General features: G+C 47.0%; 1 protein-coding gene across 3 annotated transcripts in view; it reads left to right on the top strand.

Moving 5' to 3' along the window:
* Window positions 1-20,166, top strand: part of fbxo41 (F-box protein 41) — a 254,843-nt gene that overhangs the window by 188,942 nt on the left and 45,735 nt on the right. For 2 of the 3 annotated variants that reach the window (XM_052044671.1, XM_052044682.1), the window contains exon 10: window positions 2,783-2,901. In XM_052044671.1, the coding sequence (XP_051900631.1) occupies window positions 2,783-2,901 (119 nt within the window). Of the gene's footprint in view, window positions 1-2,782; window positions 2,902-6,242; window positions 6,323-20,166 lie in introns of all 3 variants that reach the window. The other variant, XM_052044691.1, reaches the window with a different exon arrangement.

The raw sequence follows: 20,166 nt of genomic DNA, 5'->3' as shown, positions 1-20,166 counted from the left end.
CTTTAAACCTCGCCTAAGATTATCTAACCCCTTCCCCTACGTATGCTTATCTAGCAACCTCTTGAATTTGTCAATGTACCTGCCTCTTCCACTGCCCCAGGCAGCACATTCCATGCCCCAACCACTCTGGTTAAAAAACCTCCCTCTGATATCTCCCTTGAACTTCCCACCTATTACTTTAAATCCATGCCCTCTTGTATTGAGCATTGCTGCCCTGGGAAAGAGGCGCTGGCTGTCCACTATCTATTCCTCTTAATATTTTGTACACCTCTGTCATCTCTCATCCTCCTTCTCTCCAAAGAGTAAAGCCCTAGCTCCCTTAGTCTCTCGTCATAATGCATATTCTCTAAACCAGGCAGCATCCTGGTAATTCTGCATCATGACAGGATTCTGGGTAGTGTGGAGGAGCAGAGGGATCTGGGGGTCCATATCCACAGATCTCCGAAAGTTGTCTCACAGGTGGATTGGGTAGTTAAGAAAGCTTATGGGATGTTAGCATTCATAAGTCGTGGGATGGAGTTTAAGAGCTGCAAGGTAATGATGCAGCTCTACAAAACTCTGGTTAGACCACAGAGTATGTGTCCAGTTGTGGTTGCCACATTCTAGGAAGGATGTTGAAGCGTTGGAAAGGGTGCAGAGGAGATTTACCAGGATGCTGCCTGGTTTAGAGAATATGCGCTATGAGGAGAGACTAAAGGAGCTAGGGCTTTACTCTTTGGAGAGAAGGAGGATGAGAGGAGACATGATAGAGGTGTATAAAATATTAAGAGGAATAGATAGAGTGGACAGCAGCGCCTCCTTCCCAGGGCACCAATGCTCAATACAAGAGGGCATAGCTTTAAAGTAATGGGTGGAAAGTTCAAGGGAGATGTCAGAGGAAGGTTTTTTACCCAGAGAGTGGCTGGTGCATGGAATGCGCTGCCTGGGGTGGCAGGTACATTGGTCAAATTCAAGAGATTGCTAGATAAGCATGTGGAGAAATTTAAAATGGAGGGATATGTGGGAGGAAGGGGTTAGATAGACTTAGGCGAGGTTTAAAGGTCGGCACAACATTATGGGCCAAAGGGCTTTTATTGTGCCGTACTGTACTATGATTCTATGATCCCATGCATCTTAATCTTCCAGATGAGCCTGCCATTAGTGACCTTGTCAAACGCCTTACCAAAATTCATGCAGACAACATCCACATCTCTACCTTCAATCACCCTTGTCACTTCCTCAAAGAACTCAATCAAGTTAGTAAGGCATGACTTGCCCTACACAAAGCCATGCTGACTATCCCTAGTTAGGCCATGATAAATCCTATCCTTAAGAATCCTCTACAGTAACTTCCCTACCACTGACATAAGATTCACCGATCTATAGTTTCCAGGATTATCCCTGTTTCCCTTCTTGAATAATGGAACAACATTTGCTACTTGCCAGTCCTCTGGGACCTCGCCTGTCGCTAGAAAGGACACGAAGATCTTGGTCAAAACCCCAGCAATCTAATCTCTTGCCTCTGTCAATAACGTGGGGTATATCCCATCGGGCCCTGGGGACATCCACCTTAATGCTCTTTAAGAGACCCAACTCTACCTCCTCCTTTATCTTGAAATGCCCTAGCATATTAACGTGCCCCACACTGATCTCCCTATCCTCCATGTCCTTATTAGTAAATACTGATGCAAAGTACTCATTAAGGACCTCACCCACCTCCTCCGCTTCCAAGCACATGTTCTCTCCTTTATCCTTGAGTGGTCCTACCCTCTCCCTAGTTATCCTCTTGCTCTTGGTGTTTGTATAGATGGGGCAAAACTTGTTCAGTGTGTCCAGGAAAGTTTTCTCAAGCAATATGGAGAAGGGGCTACACTCAACCTCCTGTTACGAAATGAGGTGAGGCAAATGGATGATGTGTCAGCGGGGGAGCACTTTGGGACCAGCAACTAAATTCTACGAGTTTTAAAATAGTTACGGAAAATTATAGGACTGGCCAAAAGTTAAAGTCCTAAATTGGGGTAAGGCTAATTTTGATGGCATTAGATGAGATCTTGCAAAGGTTGATTAGGAGAGGCAGTTTGCAGGTAAAAGGACACCTGGCAAGTAGGAGGCTTTTAAAAGTGAGATAGGGAGAGTTCAGGGCCAACATATTCCTGTTAGTGTGAAAGGGAAGGCTGGCATGATTAGGGAATCCTGGTTGACAGGGGATATCGAGGCTCTGGTCAGGAAAAAAAAAGGAGGCATATCTCAGGTATTGACAGCTGTCCTGGTTACCCAACTTTGAACATCCGGTAACCATTCCCCTCTGTCCCTTCCCTTTTTGTTCCTGATCTCACTGGCCCCCATCACCCTATCTCTTTTCCCTCCCTTACCCCACCCTCTCCATCTGTCCATCACCCACACGTTCCTCCCACTGGTTCCGCTCCCCACCTCCTTCCCTTTATTCCATGGTCCACTGTCCTGTCCTATCAGAATTCCTCTTCTTCAGCCCTTTGTCACTTCCACATCACCTCCCAGCTTCTGACATCATTCCCACTCTTCCCCCTCCCTCCCCTGCCTATCGCCCCCCCCTAACCTGCATCCACGTGTAACCTGCCAGCTCTTGCTCCAACCCTTTCCCTCAGCTTTTTATACTGGCTATCTCCCCTCTTATTTATCAGTCCTGATGAAGGGTCTTGAACCGAAATGTCGACAGTCTATTTCCCTCTGTGGATGCTGCCTGACCTGCTGAGTTCCTCCAGCTCCTTTGCGTGTTGCTGTGATGATGTATATTGTTTCATCCTCTCGATCTCTGTCCTTCCAGCCACCAGCCAACACGATTCAACAACCGTAGTCTTCAGATGATCGGTCGCTGCTGGCCACACTTACGAGCGCTGGGAGTTGGGGGTGCAGGATGTGGACTGCAGGGTCTAGCCTCCTTGGGTAACTATTAGAGGCCTTTTAGGCTGATATTTCTAATTAATCTTATTTAATTAAGTCACAGCATTCGGAGGTAGCAAGATTATGTATATTTATATGTTAGGCACTCATAATAATCTTCTGCCACAACAATGCAAGCTGAGCCTATGTGCCCTATTTCCAGAAGAAGTCACGGTTTGCTTACAATGCAGAAGGGGACCATTTGACACGTCAAGTCTGTAAGGACTATCCAGCTCTGTCTGTGATTCTTAACCCTTCCACCAATGGGATCAGTTTCTTTTTCTGCCTATTCCCTTACTTATTAGAGTTACACAACACGGACACAGGCCCTTCGGCCCAACTTATCCATACCAACCAATGTTATCCCATTTCCCTGTGTTTGGCCCATATCCCCCTAAACCTGTCTAAATGTCTTTTATACATTGTAATTGTACCTGCTTCTACCACTTCCTCTGGCAGCTCATTCCATATACCCCACCCCCTGTGTGAAAAGTTGCCCCTCAGATCCTTTTTAAATCTTTCCCCTGTCATCTTAAACCCATGCACTCTAGTTTTAGACTTCCATGATCTTGGCAAAAAACTGACTATTCACCTTATCTATACCCCTCATGATTTTATAAACCTCTGTATGGTCACCCTTCTGCCTCTTATTCTCATAGAATTAGAGTAATACAGCATGGAAACAAGACCCTTCGGCCCAACTGGTCCATGCCGATGACAGCATCCTTCCCGCTAGTCCCAGTTGCCTGCGTTCGGCCCATAACCCTCCAAGACCCTCCCCTCCAGGTACCTATCCAAATGCCTCTTAAATGTTGCAATTGTACCTACCTTGACCATTTCCTCTGGCAGCTCATTCTAGGTACTCACTACCCTCTGTGTAAAGAAATTGCCTCTCAGATCACTTTTAATTCTCTCCCCTCTTACCTTGTATGTGTGCCATCTAGTTTTGGACTCCCCAGCCCTGGGGAAAAGACGATGACCATTTACCTTATCCATACCCCTCATGGTTTTATAAACTTCTATGAGGTCACCCTTCATTCTCCTATGCTCCGAGGAATAAAGATCCAGCGTGGCCAATCTCTCCCTATAACTCAGGCCTTCTAGTCCAGGCAGCTTCCTCATAAATGTCTTCTGCTCCCTCCCCAGCTTGTCAATGTCTTTCCTATAACGGTGACCAAAACTGTACACAATACTCCAAGTGCAGCCTCACCAATGACTTTTATAACTGCAACATGATGTCCTGACTCCGAAACTCGATGACCTGACTGACGAAGGCCAGCATGCTAAGCACCACCTTCACTACCCTGTCTACTTGCACGGCTGCTTTCAGTGAACTGTGCACTTGTACTCCCAGGTCCCTCTGTTCCACAACACTCATCATTGCCCTGCCATTCACTGTTTCGGTCCTACCCTGGTTTGAATGTCCAAAATGCATCACCTCACACTTATCTAATTTGAAAACCATTTGCCATTCCTCAGCCCATCTCCCCAACTGATCAAGATCCCCTAATTTAGTATCATCAGAAAACTTGCTAATCATGCCATGTACATTCACAACTAAATCATTTACATACATAATGAATAACAGAGGTCCCAACACTGACCCCTGGGGCACCCCACTAGTCACAGGCCTCCAGTCAGAGAATCGACCTTCAACCATCACCCTCTGCTTCCTATCATTGAGCCAATTCTGAATCCACCTCGCTAGCTCCCCCTGAATTCCATGCGACTTAACCTTCCAGATCAGGTGGGACCTTGTTAAAGGCCTTACTAAAGTCCATATAGACAACATCCACTGCTCTACTTTCATCTATTCCCCTTAGTTACCTCTTCAAAAAAACTCAAAGATTCATAAGACGTGACGTCCCATGGACTAAACCATGCTGATCAGGCCTCGACTATCCAAGCGATGGTAGATCTTGTCCCTCAGAATTCCCTCCAGTAACTTTCCTACAACTGAAGTCAGGCTCATTGGCCTGTAGTTCCCTGGCCTGTCCTTGCTATCGTTTTTGAACAATGGAACGACATTAGCCACCCTCCAGGAATAAAAGTCCCAGCCTATCCAGTCTCTCCTTATGGCTCAAGCCCTCCAGTTCCAGTAATATCCTCTTGAATCTTTTCTGCACCCTTTCTAGTTTAATGGCCTCCTTTCTATACCCAGGCATCCAGAACTGCACGTAGTATTCCAAGTGCAGCCTCACTAACATTTTGTACAGCTGAAACATGACGTCCCAACTCCTGTACTCAATGTCCTGACCGATGAAGCCAAACATCCCAAATTCGTTCTTCACCACCCTATCCAGATGAGTCTCCATTTTCAGGGAACTATGCGCCTGTACCCCTACGTCCCTCTGTTCTACAACATTCTCCAGGACCCTACCATTTACTGTTTAAGTCCTCCCTGGTTTAATTTACCAAAGTGCAACACCTCACAATTGAGTTAAATTCTATTTGCCGTTCCTTGGCCCACTTCCCAAGTTGTGCTGGATCCCTTTGTAAACTTAGATAATCCTCTTAACTGTCCACCACACCATCAATTTTGGTGTTGTCTGTAACCTCACTAAACATTTTAACAATATTATCATCCAAATCATTAATATTGGTGACAAACAACAGAGGACCCAGCACCGATTTCCTGCAGCACACCACTGGTCATAGGCCTCCAATTTGAAAAACAACCCTCCAATACCATCCTCTGACTCCTTCCATCAAGCCAATTTTGTATCTGATTGGCCAGCTAATCCTGGCTTCCATGTGATCGAACTTTCCAGAGCAGCCTACCATAGCTCAGCGACACACCCAAAATGCTGGAGGAACTCGGCAGGTCAGGCAGTCCTGATGAAGGGTCTCGACCCGAAACATCGACAGTTTATTTCCCTCCATAGATGCTGCTTGACCTTCTGAGTTCCTCCAGGATTTTGTGTGTTGCTCCAGATTCCAGCATCTGCAGAATCTCTTGTGCTACCATAACTCAGCTTGTTTTATTCCCTTTTTCCTTCTCTCTGCAAGTAGAGGGCATGGCCAGCCTCACCTGCTGGTCTCATCCTCCTGCTCTGCATTTCACAACTCCCACATTCTTCTGTCCAAGTTCTAACCAAACTCTCACCCTCCATCTGCTCCCATTCACTCACCATCTACAGCTCATCACCATGATCATCCTGGTTCCACCCCACCAGAGACATTCCCCTCCCTCCCCCTCCCCACAACTCAACAAGTACTCCCCACCCCAACCCCCATCTCCCTTTCAGTTCTGGTGAAGAATCTCTGACCCAAAACTGACTCTGCTTCTCCTCCCATGCCTGACCTGCTGAGTATTTCCAGCAATGTCTGCCTTTGATTTCCAGGATGTTGCCTTCATTCATGGACGTTATCGTAGACAGTGAAGAAGGTTATCAAAAATTACTGCGGGATCTTGATCAGCTGGGTAAGTAGGCCGAGGAATGGCAAATAGCGCTAAATTTAGATGTTCAAGGTGTTGCATTTGGGAAGTTAAGCCAGAGTACGAGTTTCGTAGTGAACGGTAGGACCCTGGGGAGTGTTGTAGAACAGAGGGACCTAGGAGTACAAGTACATAGTTCCCTGAAAGTGGTATCATAGGTAGACAGGGTGATGAAGAAGGTGCTTGGCACAATGCAAAGTCAGAGCATTGAGTATAGGAGTTGGGATGTTATTTTGCATTTGTACAAGATGTTGGTGAGGCTGCACCTGGAGTATTGTGTTCTGTTTTGGTCACCCTGATATAGGAAATACGTCATTATCTGGAAAGAGTACAAAGAAGATTTACAACAATGTTGCCAGGACTCAAGGATCTGAGTTATTGGGAAAGGATGGGTAGGTTAGGACTTTATTCTATGGAGTGTAGGAGACTGAGGGGTGACCTTGTAGAGGTGTATAAAATCACAAGAGTCATAGGGTCATAGAGTTGTACAGCACAGAAAAAGGCCTTTCCACCCATATTTGTCCATGCTGACCAAGATGTATATTCAAGCTAATCCCATTTCCCAGCACTTAGCCCATGTCCCTCTAAAGTCTTGTCATCCGTATACCTGTCCACATGCTTCTTAAATGTATCTGATGTACCTGCCTCAATCACCTTCTGGCAGCTGGTTCCATATATCTACCACCTTCTGTGTTTAAAAAAAAGTAACCCTTCAAGTTCTTATTAAATGTTTCACTTCTAACCTTCAAACTTATGTCCTCTAATTTTCAATTCCCCAATCCTGGAAAAAAGACTGCTCACCCTATCTATGCCCCTCATGACTTTATATGAGATCACCCCTCAGTCTCCTACGCTTCCAAGAGGAAAGGCCCAGCCTTTTTGCACTCTTTCTGGTTTGATCACATTCATCCTATAACAGGGTGACTGAAAGTGAACACAATACTCCGGGTGTAGCCTCACCAATGTCTTGTACAATTGCAACATAACCTTGCAACATAACCTTGTAACTTCTATATTCAATGCCCTGACTGATGAAGGCCAGCAAGAACAGCCTTCTTCACTTTATGGGAACTATGCACCTGTACTCCAAGGTCCCTCTGTTTCACAACAGTACCTAGGTCCCTCCATTCAATGTAAAAGTCCTATCTTGATTTGATCTTCCAAAATGTAATACTTCACACTTGTCTGAATTAAATTCCATTTGCCATTCCTCAGCCCACCTACCCAGCTGATCAAGATCCAGCCGAAACTCCTGATACTCCTCTTCACTGTCTACGACACCACCTATTTTAGTTTCATCTGCAAACTTACTAACCATGCCTTGTACATTCTCTTCCAAATCATTGATATAGATGGCAAATAGCAATGGGTCCAGCACCAATCCCTGGGGAACACCATTAGTCATGGGCCTGCAGTCTGAGAAACAACCTTCCACCATCACCCTCTGCTTCCTACTGTCAAGCCAATTGTGTATGTGGAACCCTATCAAAGGCCTTACTGAAGTCCATATAGTCTATCACCCATAGTGTTCAAATTGGTTAAGTTAGTCAGACAAGAACTGCCTTGACAAAACCATTTTGGCTTTCTCTGATTCATCCTTGCCTTTTCAAATGATCATTAATTCTCTCTCTCAGAATTTTTTTTCCAGCATCTTCCCTACCATTGATGTTAGGCTCACAGGTCCATAGTTACCAGGCTTTTTCCTATTGCTTTTCTTGAAAGGGGGAATTATGTTTGCTATCCTCCAGTCATCTGGTACCTCACTTATGTCGAGCAAAGGTTTAAAAATTTCAGGCAGAGCCCCAGCAATCTCTTTGCCTCCCATAGCAGTTTGGAGTAAATCCCATCTGGTCCATTGCTAAGCTCGCTAAGGCATCGAGTACCTCCTCTTTATTTATGGAGACTTGAACTAGAATTCCACCTACCTCTTTACTGAATTCTCTAACTACAAAGTCTGTTTTCTTTATGAATACCGATGAAAGCAAAAGCATTCAATCCAGATAAGTGAAGTGAAACCAGGGTAGGACTTTCATAGTGAATGGTAGGGCCCTGGGGAGTGTTGTAGAACAGAGTGATTTAGGTGTACAAGTGCATAGTTCCCGGAAAGTGGCATCACAGGTAGACAGGAAGGTGAAAAAGGCGTAATCACACTGGCCTTCATCAATCAGGGCATTCAATATAGGAGCTGGGACATTATGTTGCAGTTGCACAAGTTGTTGGTGAGGCTGCACATTGAGTATTGTGCACAGTTTTGGTTACCCTGTTATTGGAAAGACATCTTTAAGCTGGAAAGACTACAAAGATTTACCAGAATGTTGCCAGTATTTGAGGGACTGCGCTATAGGGAGAGGTTGGGCAGGCTAGGATTTTAATCCTAGGAGTGCAGGAGACTGAGGGGTGATGTAATAGAGTAAATAATTGGTAAATTGGTTTATTATTGTCACATTTACCAGGTACAGTGAAAAACTTTGTTTTGCATTCCATCCATACAGATCATTTCATCACATCAGTACACAGTACGTTGAGGCAGTACAAGGGAAAAGCCATAACAGAGTGCAGAATATATTGTTACAGTTACAGAGAAAATGCAGTGCAGTAGACAATAAGGTGCAAGAGGTCAGTTGTGAGGGTAAGAGTCCATCCTATTGTACAAGAAGTCTGTTCACTAGTCTTATAACAGTGGCATAGAAGCTGTCCTTGAGCCTGGTGGTATGTGTTTTCATGCTTTTGTGTCTTCTGCCCAATGGGAGGGGGGAGAAGAGAGAATATCCAGGGTGGGAGGGGTCTTTGATTATGCTGGCTGCTTTACTGGGGCAGCAAGAATTGCAGACAGAGTCCATGCAGGGAAGGCTGGTTTTTGTGATTTGCTGAGCTGTGTGCGCAATTCACTGTAGTTTCTCGCATCTTGGGCAGATCAGGCGCGTGACATCAGTCGTTAGCGTGTGCACAGTTTAAAAAGAGCAGGGAAGTCTTTGGTGTTTCGATCGGGAGTGAGAGGCCAGCGTGCGGAAGCAGCCGAGGAGTTCAGAGGAGAAGTTTTTTTCCCTCTTTCTTCCAACGGTTTCGGAGATTGCAGGGAGTAAGTGCGCAGGTGCGTGACGTCAGTTGTTAGCGCGCGCACAGTTTAAAAAGAAGACTGCCATATCCAGCTGGCAGCGTCAGAGCAGGCAGCTGAGTGAGAGGGAGCAGAGTGATTTGGGCTTTGGCTCAAGGGGCTTCGGCTTAAAGGGGTGAGGCAGGTGAATAGCTAATAAGTAAAGGTAAGGTTTACCTGTTATCTGTTAGACATTTTTAAGTAGGAAAAAACTAGGTAGGGGGAAGAAACAAATTAGTTCAGATGGAGGACATGGTGGTGTGCTGCAGCTGCTTGATGTGGGAGCTCGTGGACCTTACTGCGGTCTACGACGGCCACATCTGCAGTAAGTGCTTGAGGCTGGAGGAACTTCGGCTCAATCGATGAGCTGGAGTTGCAGCTTCAAACACTGTAGAGCATCAAGGAGGGAGAGAGTTATGTAGATACTGTACATCAGGAGACAAGTCACCCCCCTTACAGCAGGTACTTCTGGAGTCCAGGAAGTAGATAGAAGGGTGACTGTCAGGGGAGAGAAAGGGAAAAAGAAAATGAACAGGCAGATAGTACAGAGGACCCCGGGGGCTGTTCCCCTCAATGACAGGTATTCTGCTTTGGAAGCTGTTGGGGGGGAATGACCTGCAGGGGCCAAGCAGCAGTAGCCAGGTCTCTGGCACTAGGACTGGTCCTGCTGCTCACGAGGGAAGGGAGGAGAAGAGGAAGGCAGTAGTGATAGGGACTCAATAGTCAGGAAAACAGATAGGAGGTTCTGTGGCAGTCAGCATGAATCCCAGATGGTATGTTGCCTTCCAGGTGCCAGGGTCAGGGATGTCTCTGATTGGGTCCACAGGATTCTTGAGCAGAAGGGAGAACAGCCAGAAGTCATACCAATGACATAGGTAGGAAGAGGATTGAGGTCCTCCTGAAAAGTGAGTTTAGGGAGCTAGGCAGAAGGCTGAAGAACTGGACCTCAAGGCTAGCAATCTCGGGATTGCTGCCAGTGCCACGTGATAGTGAAGGTAGGCATAGGAGGAGAAGGCGAATAAATGCGTGGCTGAGAAGTTGGTGCAGCAGGGAAGGTTTTAAATTTTTGGATCATTGGGATCTCTTCAGGGTAAGGTGGGACCTGTACAGAGAGGACAGGTTACACCTGAACCTGAGGGGGGGCCAATATCCTTGCAGCCAGGTTTGCTATGGTGGTTTGGGAGGGTTTAAACTAGTTTCCAAGAGGGGTGGGAACCGGAGGAGTAGGTCGGAGGAAGAAGGTCGGAGGAAGAAGGGGATGGGGAAAAGTCAGATCTAACAGGTAGAGAGGGTTTGAGGAAGGAGAAGCAGAATACAGGCTATAAAAGTAGTAAGGCAGATGGGCTAAAGTGCATTTATTTAAATGCAGGAAGCATCAGGAATAAGGGAGATGAACTGAGAGCTTGGATCAGTACATGGGACTACGATATGGTGGCTATCACAGAGACATGGCTGACATCGGGGGGGTGGGGGAGGAGAGGTGGCATTACTGGTCAGGGACACAATTACAGCGGCAGACAGGGTGGATAATGTAGAAGGATCCTCTCTAGAATCAATATGGGTGGAAGTTAGGAACAAGAAAGGAGCAGTTATTGGGAGTATTTTATAGGCCTCCCGGTGGTAGTGGATGATTGTTTCTCAGACTGGAGGCCTGTGACTAGTGGTGTGCCTCAGGGATCTGTGCTGGAGCCATTGTTGTTTGTTGTCTATATCAATGATCTAGATGATATTGTGGTAAATTGGATCAGCAAGTTTGCTAATGATACTAAGATTGGAGGCGTAGTGGACAGCGAGGAGGGCTTTCAAAGCTTGCAGAGGAATCTGAACCAACTGGAAGAATGGGCCAGAAAATGGCAGATGGAATTCAATGCAGACAAGTGTGAGGTGTTGCATTTTGGAAGGACAAATCGAGGTAGGACATACACAGTAAGTGGTAGGGCACTGAGGAGTGTGGAGGAACAAAGGGATCTGGGAGTTCAGATACATAATTCCCTGAAAATGGCGTCACAGGTAGACAGGGTTGTAGAGAAGGCTTTTGGCATCCTTGCATTCATAAATCAAAGTATTGAGTATAGGAGTTGGGATGTTATGGTGAGGTTGTATAAGACATTGGTGAGGCCAAATTTGGAGTATTGTGTGCAGTTCTGGTCACCTAACTATAGGAAGGATATGGGTAAGATTGAGAGAGTGCAGAGGAGATATACTAGAATGTTACCGGGTCTTGAGGAGTTGAGTTACAGGGAAAGATTGAACAGGTTAGGACTTTATTCCTTGGAGCGCAGAAGAATGAGGGGAGATTGATAAAGGTTTACAAAATTATGAGGGGTATAGACAGAGTTAATGCGAGTAGGCTCTTTCCATCTAGATTAGGAGAGATAAGTACGAGAGGACATGGCTTTAGGGTGAAAGGGGAAAAGTTTAGAGGGAACATTAGGGGGAGCTTCTTCACTCAGAGTGGTGGGAGTATGGAATGGGCTGCCATCTGATGTGGTAAATGTGGGCTCACTCTTGAGCTTTAAGAATAAATTGGATAGATACATGAACAGGAGAGGTCTGGAGGGTTATGGACTGGATGCAGGTAAATGGGACTAGCAGAATACCGTTTGGCACAGACTAAAAGGGCTGAACGGCCTGTTTTCTGTGCTGTCATGTTCTATGGTTCTAGTAGGGATACTAAGGAGCAGATTGGGAGGCAGATTTTGGAAAGATGTGAAAATAACAGGGTTATTATAGTGGGAGACTTCAACTTCCCAAATATTGATTGGTAGCAGCTTAGTGCCAAAGGTTTACACGGTGCAGAGTTTAAGTGTGTCCCGGACAGACTCCTGTCACAGTATGTTGACAGGCCGACTGGAGGAAATGCCATATTAGATCTAGTTTTAGGAAATGAACCGGGTCAGGTGACAGATCTATCGGTGGGTGAACATTTGAGGGACAGCGACCACTGCTCCATAACCTTTAGAATTGTCATGGACAGGGATAGGAGCAAAGAGGATGGGAAGATATTTAATTGGGGAAAGGCGAATTATGAGGCTATAAGGTGAGAACTTGAGAGTGTAAATTGGGATGTCCTTTTTGAAGGGAAATGTACTATGGAGATGTGGTCAATGTTCAGGGATCTCTTGCAGGATGTTAGGGATAAATTTGTCCCAGTCAGGTAGAGAAGGAATGGCAGGGTGAAGGAACCATGGGTGACAAGAGAGGTGGAACAACTAGTTAGGAAGAAGAAGGCAGCATACATAAGGTGTAAGCAGCAAGGATCAGACAGGGCTCGTGAGGAATATAGAGTAGCAAGGAGGGAACTTAAGGGGCTGAGGAGAGCGAGAAGGGGACACGAAAAGCCTTTGGCGAGTAAGGATAAGGAGAATCCCAAGGCTTTTTAATCATACATGAAGAGCAGAAGGATGGCTAGAGTAAAGGTGGGTCCAATTAGAGGCAAAGGTGGGAAGATGTGCCTGGAAGCTGTGGAAGTGGGTGAGGTTCTCAATGAATACTTCTCAGTATTCACCAAGGAGAGGGGTCTTAATGACGCTGAGGACAGTGTTGGTAAGGGTAATGTTCTAGAGTGTATAGATATCAAGAGAGGATGTGTTGGAGCTGTTAGAAAATATTAGGACAGATAAGTCCCCGGGGCCTGACGGAATATTCCCCAGGCTGCTTCGTGAGGTGAGGGAGGAGATTGCTGAACCGTTGGCTAGGATCTTTGAGTCCTCGTTGTCCACGGGGATGGTACCAGAGGATTGGAGGGTGGCAAATGTTGTCCCCCTTATTCAAAAAAGGTAGTAGGGATAGTCCAGGGAATTACAGACCAGTGAGCCTGACGTCTGTGGTAGATAAGCTGCTAGAAAGGATTCTGAGAGATAGGATCTGTGAGCGTTTAGAGAATCATGGACTGATTAGGGACAGCCAGCATGGATTTCTGAAGGGAAGATCTTGCCTCAAGCCTGATAGGGTTCTTTGAGGAGGTGACCAGGAAGATTGAGGGTAGTGCAGTAGATGTGGTGTACATGGATTTCAGTAAGGCGTTTGACAAGGCTCTGCATGGTAGGCTTCTTCAGAATGAGGGCAAGGGATCCAGGGTGGCTTGGCCGTGTGGATTCAGAATTGGCTTGCCTGTAGAAAGCAGAGGGTTGTGGTGGAGGGAGTGCATTCGGATTGGAGGGCTGTGACTAGTGGTGTCCCACAGGGATTGGTTCTGGGACCTCTACTTTTTGTGATATTTATTAATGACTTAGGAACGGTGGGTTAGATAGGATGCAGAGCTGGGCTGACAAGTGGCAGATGGAGTTCAATCTGGAGAAATGTGAGGTAGTACACTTTGGAAGGACAAACTCCAAGGTGGAATACAAGGTAACTGCAGGATTCTGGGCAGTGTAGAGGAGCAGAGGGATCTGGGGGTTCATATCCACAGATCACTGAAAGTTGCCTCACAGATGGATAGGGTAGTTAAGAAAGTTTATGGGATGTTAGCTTTCATAAGTCGTGGGATCGAGTTTAAGAGCTGTGAAGTAATGATGCAGCTTTACAAAACTCTGGTTAGACCACACTTAGGGTACTGTGTCCGGTTCTGATTGCCTCATTATAGGAAGGATGTGGAGGTGTTGGAAAGGGTGCAGTGGAGATTTACCAGGATGCTACCTGGATTAGAGAGTATGGATTATGAGGAGAGACTAAAGGAGCTAGGACTTTACTCCTTGGAGAGGAGGAGCATGAGGGGAGACATGACAGAGGTGTACAAAATATTAAGGAATAGATAGTGGACAGCCAGTGCCTCTTTCCCAGGACACCAGTGCTCAATACAAGAGGGTATTGGCTTTAAGGTAATGGGTGGGAAGTTCAAGGGAGACGTCAGAGGGAGGTTTTTCCCCCAGAGAGTGGTTTGTGTGTGGAGTGCACTGCCTGAGGTGGTGGTGGAGGCTGATACGTTGGTCAAGTTCAAGAGATTGTTAGATAAGCACATGGAGGAAGTTAAGGTGGAGGGATATGTGGGAGGAAGGGGTTAGATAGTCTTAGGAGTGGTTTGAATGTTGGCACAACATGGTGGGCCGAAGGGCCTGTATTGTGCTGTATTGTTCTATGGTTCAATTGTTATACCAAGCAGTAATGCATCCAGATAGGATGCTTTCTATGGTGCAACTGTAAAAATTGGTGATGGTCCACGGGGACATGCCAAATTTTTTTAGCCTCCCGAAGAAGCCTCCTGGTGAGTTTCACTTGCAGAATCGGGAGTTGGAGCGAGATTTTGAGCAGGATGCTTGAAAAGAGGTGAGTCTCTGTGCGTCAGCTGGTGAGTTTCAACTTGCAAGGGTCTAAAAGAGGCACATTTGCAAATTGTTACCTGCTGATTGGCTTATCAACAGCAGCAAGTAAAGGTAAGGCAAGTATAAGCAGAGCGGCCATTTTGGGAGTGGCCATTGTGTCAGTAGCCAGTGTTGGAGTGGAGAGCTGAGGCTTTGGTTCCAGAGGCTTCGGTGCAAAGAGGTGAAGGTAAGTCTCTGGTAAGTTTCTTTCTTTCTTTGATTTGGTGTTCCCTGTAGTGCAGAGTGGGGAGAATGGCTCCAGGGTCAGTGTGCTCAGCTTGTGAGATGTGGCAGTTCTGGGAGACATCCAGTCTCCCTAATAACTCCATCTGCATGAGGTGCATCCAGCTGCAGCTCCTTACAGACCGTGTTGGGGAACTGGAACTGGAGCTGCAGCTGGATGACCTTCAGCTCCTACGGGATACCGAGGAGTACATAAGAACTACAGGGAGGCAATCAGTGCTGGAGGCAGGTAGCTGGGTGACAAGTCAGGAGAAGGATGGAGAATAGGCAGGTAGTGCAGAGTACCCCTGTGGCTGTTCCCCTCAATAACAGGTATACCGCTTGGATACTACTGTGGGGGGTGTGCGGGCAGGAACCTACCAGTGGAAGCTGCAGTGGCACTAAGCATAGTCATGTGGTGAAGAAAGGAAGGGGGAGAAGAGGAGAGCGATAGTGATAGGGGATTCCAATAGTAAGGGGGCAGACAGGAAATTCTGTGGATGCAAAAGAGACTCCCGGATGGTATGTTGCCTCCCTGGTGCCAGGGTCAGGGATGTCTCGGATCAGGTCCATGGCATTCTGAAGGGGGAGGGTGAACAGCCAGAGGTCGTGGTACATATTGGTACCAATGACATAGGTAGGAAAAGAGATGAGGTCCTGAAGAGGGAATATAGGGAGTTAGGTAGGAAGCTGAAAAGCAGCACCTCAAGGGTAGGAATCTCTGGATTGCTGCCTGTGCCACATGCTAGTGAGGGTAAGAATAGGATGACTTAGCAGATGAATGCGTGGCTGATAAATTGGTGCAGGAGGCAGGGTTTCAGATTTATTGATCATTGGGATCTCTTCTGGGGAAGGTACGACCTGTACAAAAGGGACGGGTTACACCTGAACTGGAGGGGGACCAATATTCTTGTGGGCAGGTTTGCTAGAACTGTTGGGGAGGGTGTAAACTAGTTTGGCAGGGGGATGGGAACCAGAGTTATAAGTCAGAGCTTGGTTCATTTAGTGTACAAGTAGATGCAGAGTGTAGAAAGACTGAGGAAGGAGAGGCAGTTGAAAGGGCAAAATTGCAATCAGTTGGATGGGCTGAAGTGTGTCTGCTTTAATGCGAGAAGTATCAGAAACAAGGGTGATGAACTTAGAGCGTGGGTAAATACGTGGAACTATGACTTGGTGGCCATTACAGAGACTTGGCTGCCATAAGGGCAGGAATGGCTGCTGGGTATTCCGGGGTTTACATGCTTCAAAAGGGACAGAGACGGAGGTAAAAGAGGTGGGGGAGTGGCTTTGCTGATCAGAGACAGTGTGTCACAGCTGTAGAAAGGGAGGATGTCCTGGACGATTTGTCCACTGAGTCAGTGTGGGTGAAAGTCAGAAACAGAAAGGGAGTGAACACTATATTGGGAGTATTCTACAGACCCACCAATAGCAGCAGAGATGCTGAGGAGCAGATCAGGAGGCAGATTTTGGAGAGGTGCAAAAATAACAGTGTTGTTATCGTGGGTGATTTCAACTTCCCTAATATTGATTGGCACCTCCTTAGTGTAAAGGGGGTAGATGGGACAGAGTTTGTTCGGTGTGTACAGGAAGGATTCCCGAAACGGTATGTGGACAGGCCGACTAGAGGAGAGGCAATGAGCCTGATCAGGTTTCAGATCTCTCAGTGGGAGAGCATTTTGGAGAATGTGACCAAAACTCCTTGTCCCTTACCATAGCTTGGAGAGGGATAGGAGCAGACCTATTGGACAGGAACTTGGGAGCGTAAATTGGGAACAGATGTTCTTGGGGAAGTGCACAGCGGAAATGTGGAGGTTGTTTAAGGAATACTTGCATGGGGCTCTGGATAAGTTTGTCCCATTGAGGCAGAGTAAGGATGGTAGAGTGAAGGAACCATGGCTGACACAAGATGTAGAATATCTTGTCAAGAGGAAGAAAGAAGCTTACCTAAGCTTTAGAAAGCATGGATCAGACAGGACTCTGGAGAGTTGCGAGGGAGCTTAAGAATGGACTTAGGAGAGCTAGAAGGGGGCATGAGAAGCCCTTGGCAAGTAGAATCAAGGAAAACCCCAAGGTGTTCTACACATACAGTATGTGAAGAATAGGAAGATCACTAGAGCGAGGATAGGACCATTCAGGGATAAGAGTCGGAAGAGGTAGGGGAGGTCCTTAATGAATACTTTGCTTCGGTATTCACCGAAGAGAGAGACCTTGATGTTTGTGAGGATGATGTTCAACAGACTGATACGCTAGGGCATGTCAATGTGAGGAAGGAGGATGTGCTGAAACTAATGAAAAAGTTTAGGATAGATAAGTCACCGGGGCCAGACGGTATATATCGAAGGTTATTACGGGAAGCAAGGGAAGAGATTGCTGTGCCTTCAGCGACAACCTTTGCGTCCTCACTGGCCACAGGAGTAGTGCCGGATGATTGGAAGGTGACAAATGTTGTTCCTTTGTTTAAGAAAGGAATTAGGGCTAACCCTGGGAATTACAGACCAGTGAGTCTTTCTTCAGTTGTGGGCAAATTAGTGGAGAAGATTCTTAGAGACAGAATTTATGGGTATTTAGAGAAGCATAGGCTGACTAGGGACAGTCAACATGGCTTTGTGAGGGGCAGGTCATGCCTCACGAGCCTGATTGAATTCTTTGAGGATGTGACAAAGTACATTGATGAAGGTAGAGCAGTGGATGTGGTGTACATGGATTTTAGTAAGACATTTGATAAGGTTTCTCATGGAAGGCTCATTCAGAAAGTCAGGAGGCATGGGATCCAGGGACTCTTGGCTGTGTGGATTCAGAATTGGCTCGCCCATAGAAGACAGGGTGGTGGTAGATGGAGTGTATTCTGCCTGGAGGTCAGTGACCAGTGGTGTTCTGCAGGGATCTGTTCTGGCACCCCTGCTCTTTGTGATTTTTAGAAATGACTTGGATGAGGATGTGGCAGGGTGGGTTAGTAAGTTTGCTGATGATACAAAGGTTGGTGGTGTTGTGGATAGTGTAGAAGGTAGAAGGTTTATGTAAATTACAACAGGATATTGACAGGATTCAGAGCTGGGCTGAGAAGTGGCAGATGGAGTTCAACCCGGATAGCACATAGAACAGTACAGCGCAATACAGGCCCTTCGGCCCACAATGTTGTGCCGACCTTTAAACCTCACCTAAGACTATCTAACCCCTTCCTCCCACATATCCCTCTATTTTAAATTCCTCCATATGCCTATCTAGTAATCTCTTAAATTTGACCAATGTACTGCCTCCACCACTACCCCAGGCAGTGCATTCCATGTCCAACCATGCCCTGGGTAAGAAACCTTCCTCTGATGTGTCCCTTGAACTTCCCACCCATTACCTTAAAGCCATGCCCTCTTGTATTGAGCATTGGTGTCCTGGGAAAGAGGCACTGGCTGTCCAATCTATCGATTCCTCTTAATATTTTGTACACCTCTGTCATGTCTCCCCTCATCCTCCTCTCCAAAGAGTAAATCCCTAGCTCCTTTAGTCTCTCCTCATAATGCATACTCTCTGAACCAGGCAGCATCCTGGTGTTGTGTGAAAAGGTTCTTTTGGAATCCTAAAGATCGAGGGCTCAGGACACAGGCTTTGGATTTTAAGAATAGTTTAATCACAAAGGCAAACGCAGGGACAGAATGAATGGGACCAGATGCACACTCACGCGCACACACACGCGCGCACTCGCGCACACACGCTCACACGCGCGCACACACACGGTACAGCTTATCAAGGGATAAACACTTCAATGTCTGAATACCTTGACACAAACAAGTATTGGCCCTAACACTCCCTGGATTCTGACTAAGACACTCCCAAACCACCCGGTAGTGCACATTCTTACCAGTGGTCTCTGCAGCGTTGTCTCATTATTCCTGGGGAAGTTGAAGGAGACAGACCAGGGGATTGCAACACTCTTTATAGTGCTGGGATGCTGGGTGGAGCCTGGCCAGGTGATTTAGACAGGCCAATGGTTTGGAGGTCAAGGACGAAGGTGCCTGCCACGGCCAATGGTCAGACAGGTTCAGGGACAAAGGTGCCTCTCCAAAGCCAATCCCTATGCCCACACTTGATGGGTGAGGTGGAGCCACACCTTGATTGACAGTGGTGTCACTTCCGATCCAAGAAACAATGCTGTCCTCCGACCAGCAGGGTCAGTGTTGTTACTGTCACTTGACAGCCATGTGCTCTCCTACTACATTCCACCCTCGGAAGTTAGATCACTCGCCAATCAAGGGGAGAGCTACAACTGAGGAAAAAATGTGCGTCAAAATGTGGTTCTAATAACTTTCGAGGGTCGCAGAATACACAAAAAAAACTATAACAACTAAAACGAGGGCAGTGGCCAGTGGGTGACAATTGCCCAACATCCCCCAGTGACCCAGACGGTCACCTGTATCCCCATAAGGTGTTGTGCTGGAGGCGCTGGTCCCTTGGTTCTGAGTTTTGGCCACCAAGTCCCTGAAATGAGCAGCCAGGTTGGAGGGGTTGCTGGGTTTATCAGAGATAAGAGTGCAGTACTCCTCGGTAATCACTGCACATGTACCACCATCCACAACGAGTGGACCATGCAGGGCCGTTGGATTCTACCAGGCTACCAGCCTGACGGCAGCCAGCTCCACTGCTGTCGTTGTTTCTCATGGGACAGTCTGGCTGTTCAATACAGGGGGCAGGCTATCATCTAGAACCTCTGCGATGGCCCTGCTACCCCGTGCGTGGGTTTGGGGCACCACAAACATTGGAAAACAGCAACTGTACCAGCCCGTGGGGAGCCACGGTTAGGTACTGTAACCGCAAATCCAGTGGGTCCTGTTCAGAGTTTAGGGAGCCCCAGCTTAGCGGCACCATCGGCAGTGGTCATGGAGGCACCCGAATATCAGTCTCGCTCAAACTCACAACGGCCAACTGAAAAGGTGGAATTGTGCTCATTCTGAAGTCTACACCAGCACTCCCTTGGCATATTCAGTGACTGTGGAATGCTCTGAGGGTCAGGACTCGCGTGGAGGTCAAATTGTATGAAGGGAAATACCTGCTCCTGAAACACCCACCCCACTCGGAATCTTTGGAAGGAATGTGCAGTTGTGGGGAAAGTGATGGGGAACTGCCATCCGGCCCCCCTCCCCAGAACACCGATATGCCGAATACGACAGGCACAACAGAGGGGGAAAAAAGTCCATGTAAACAGTTCATTCCGACAAGTATCC

The sequence above is a fragment of the Pristis pectinata genome, chromosome 2 (assembly GCF_009764475.1).
Source record: "Pristis pectinata isolate sPriPec2 chromosome 2, sPriPec2.1.pri, whole genome shotgun sequence".
Taxonomy (NCBI): Eukaryota; Metazoa; Chordata; class Chondrichthyes; order Rhinopristiformes; family Pristidae; genus Pristis; species Pristis pectinata.
Note: the sequence above shows the minus strand (reverse complement) of the source record. Positions and strands in the feature narration are given on the sequence as shown.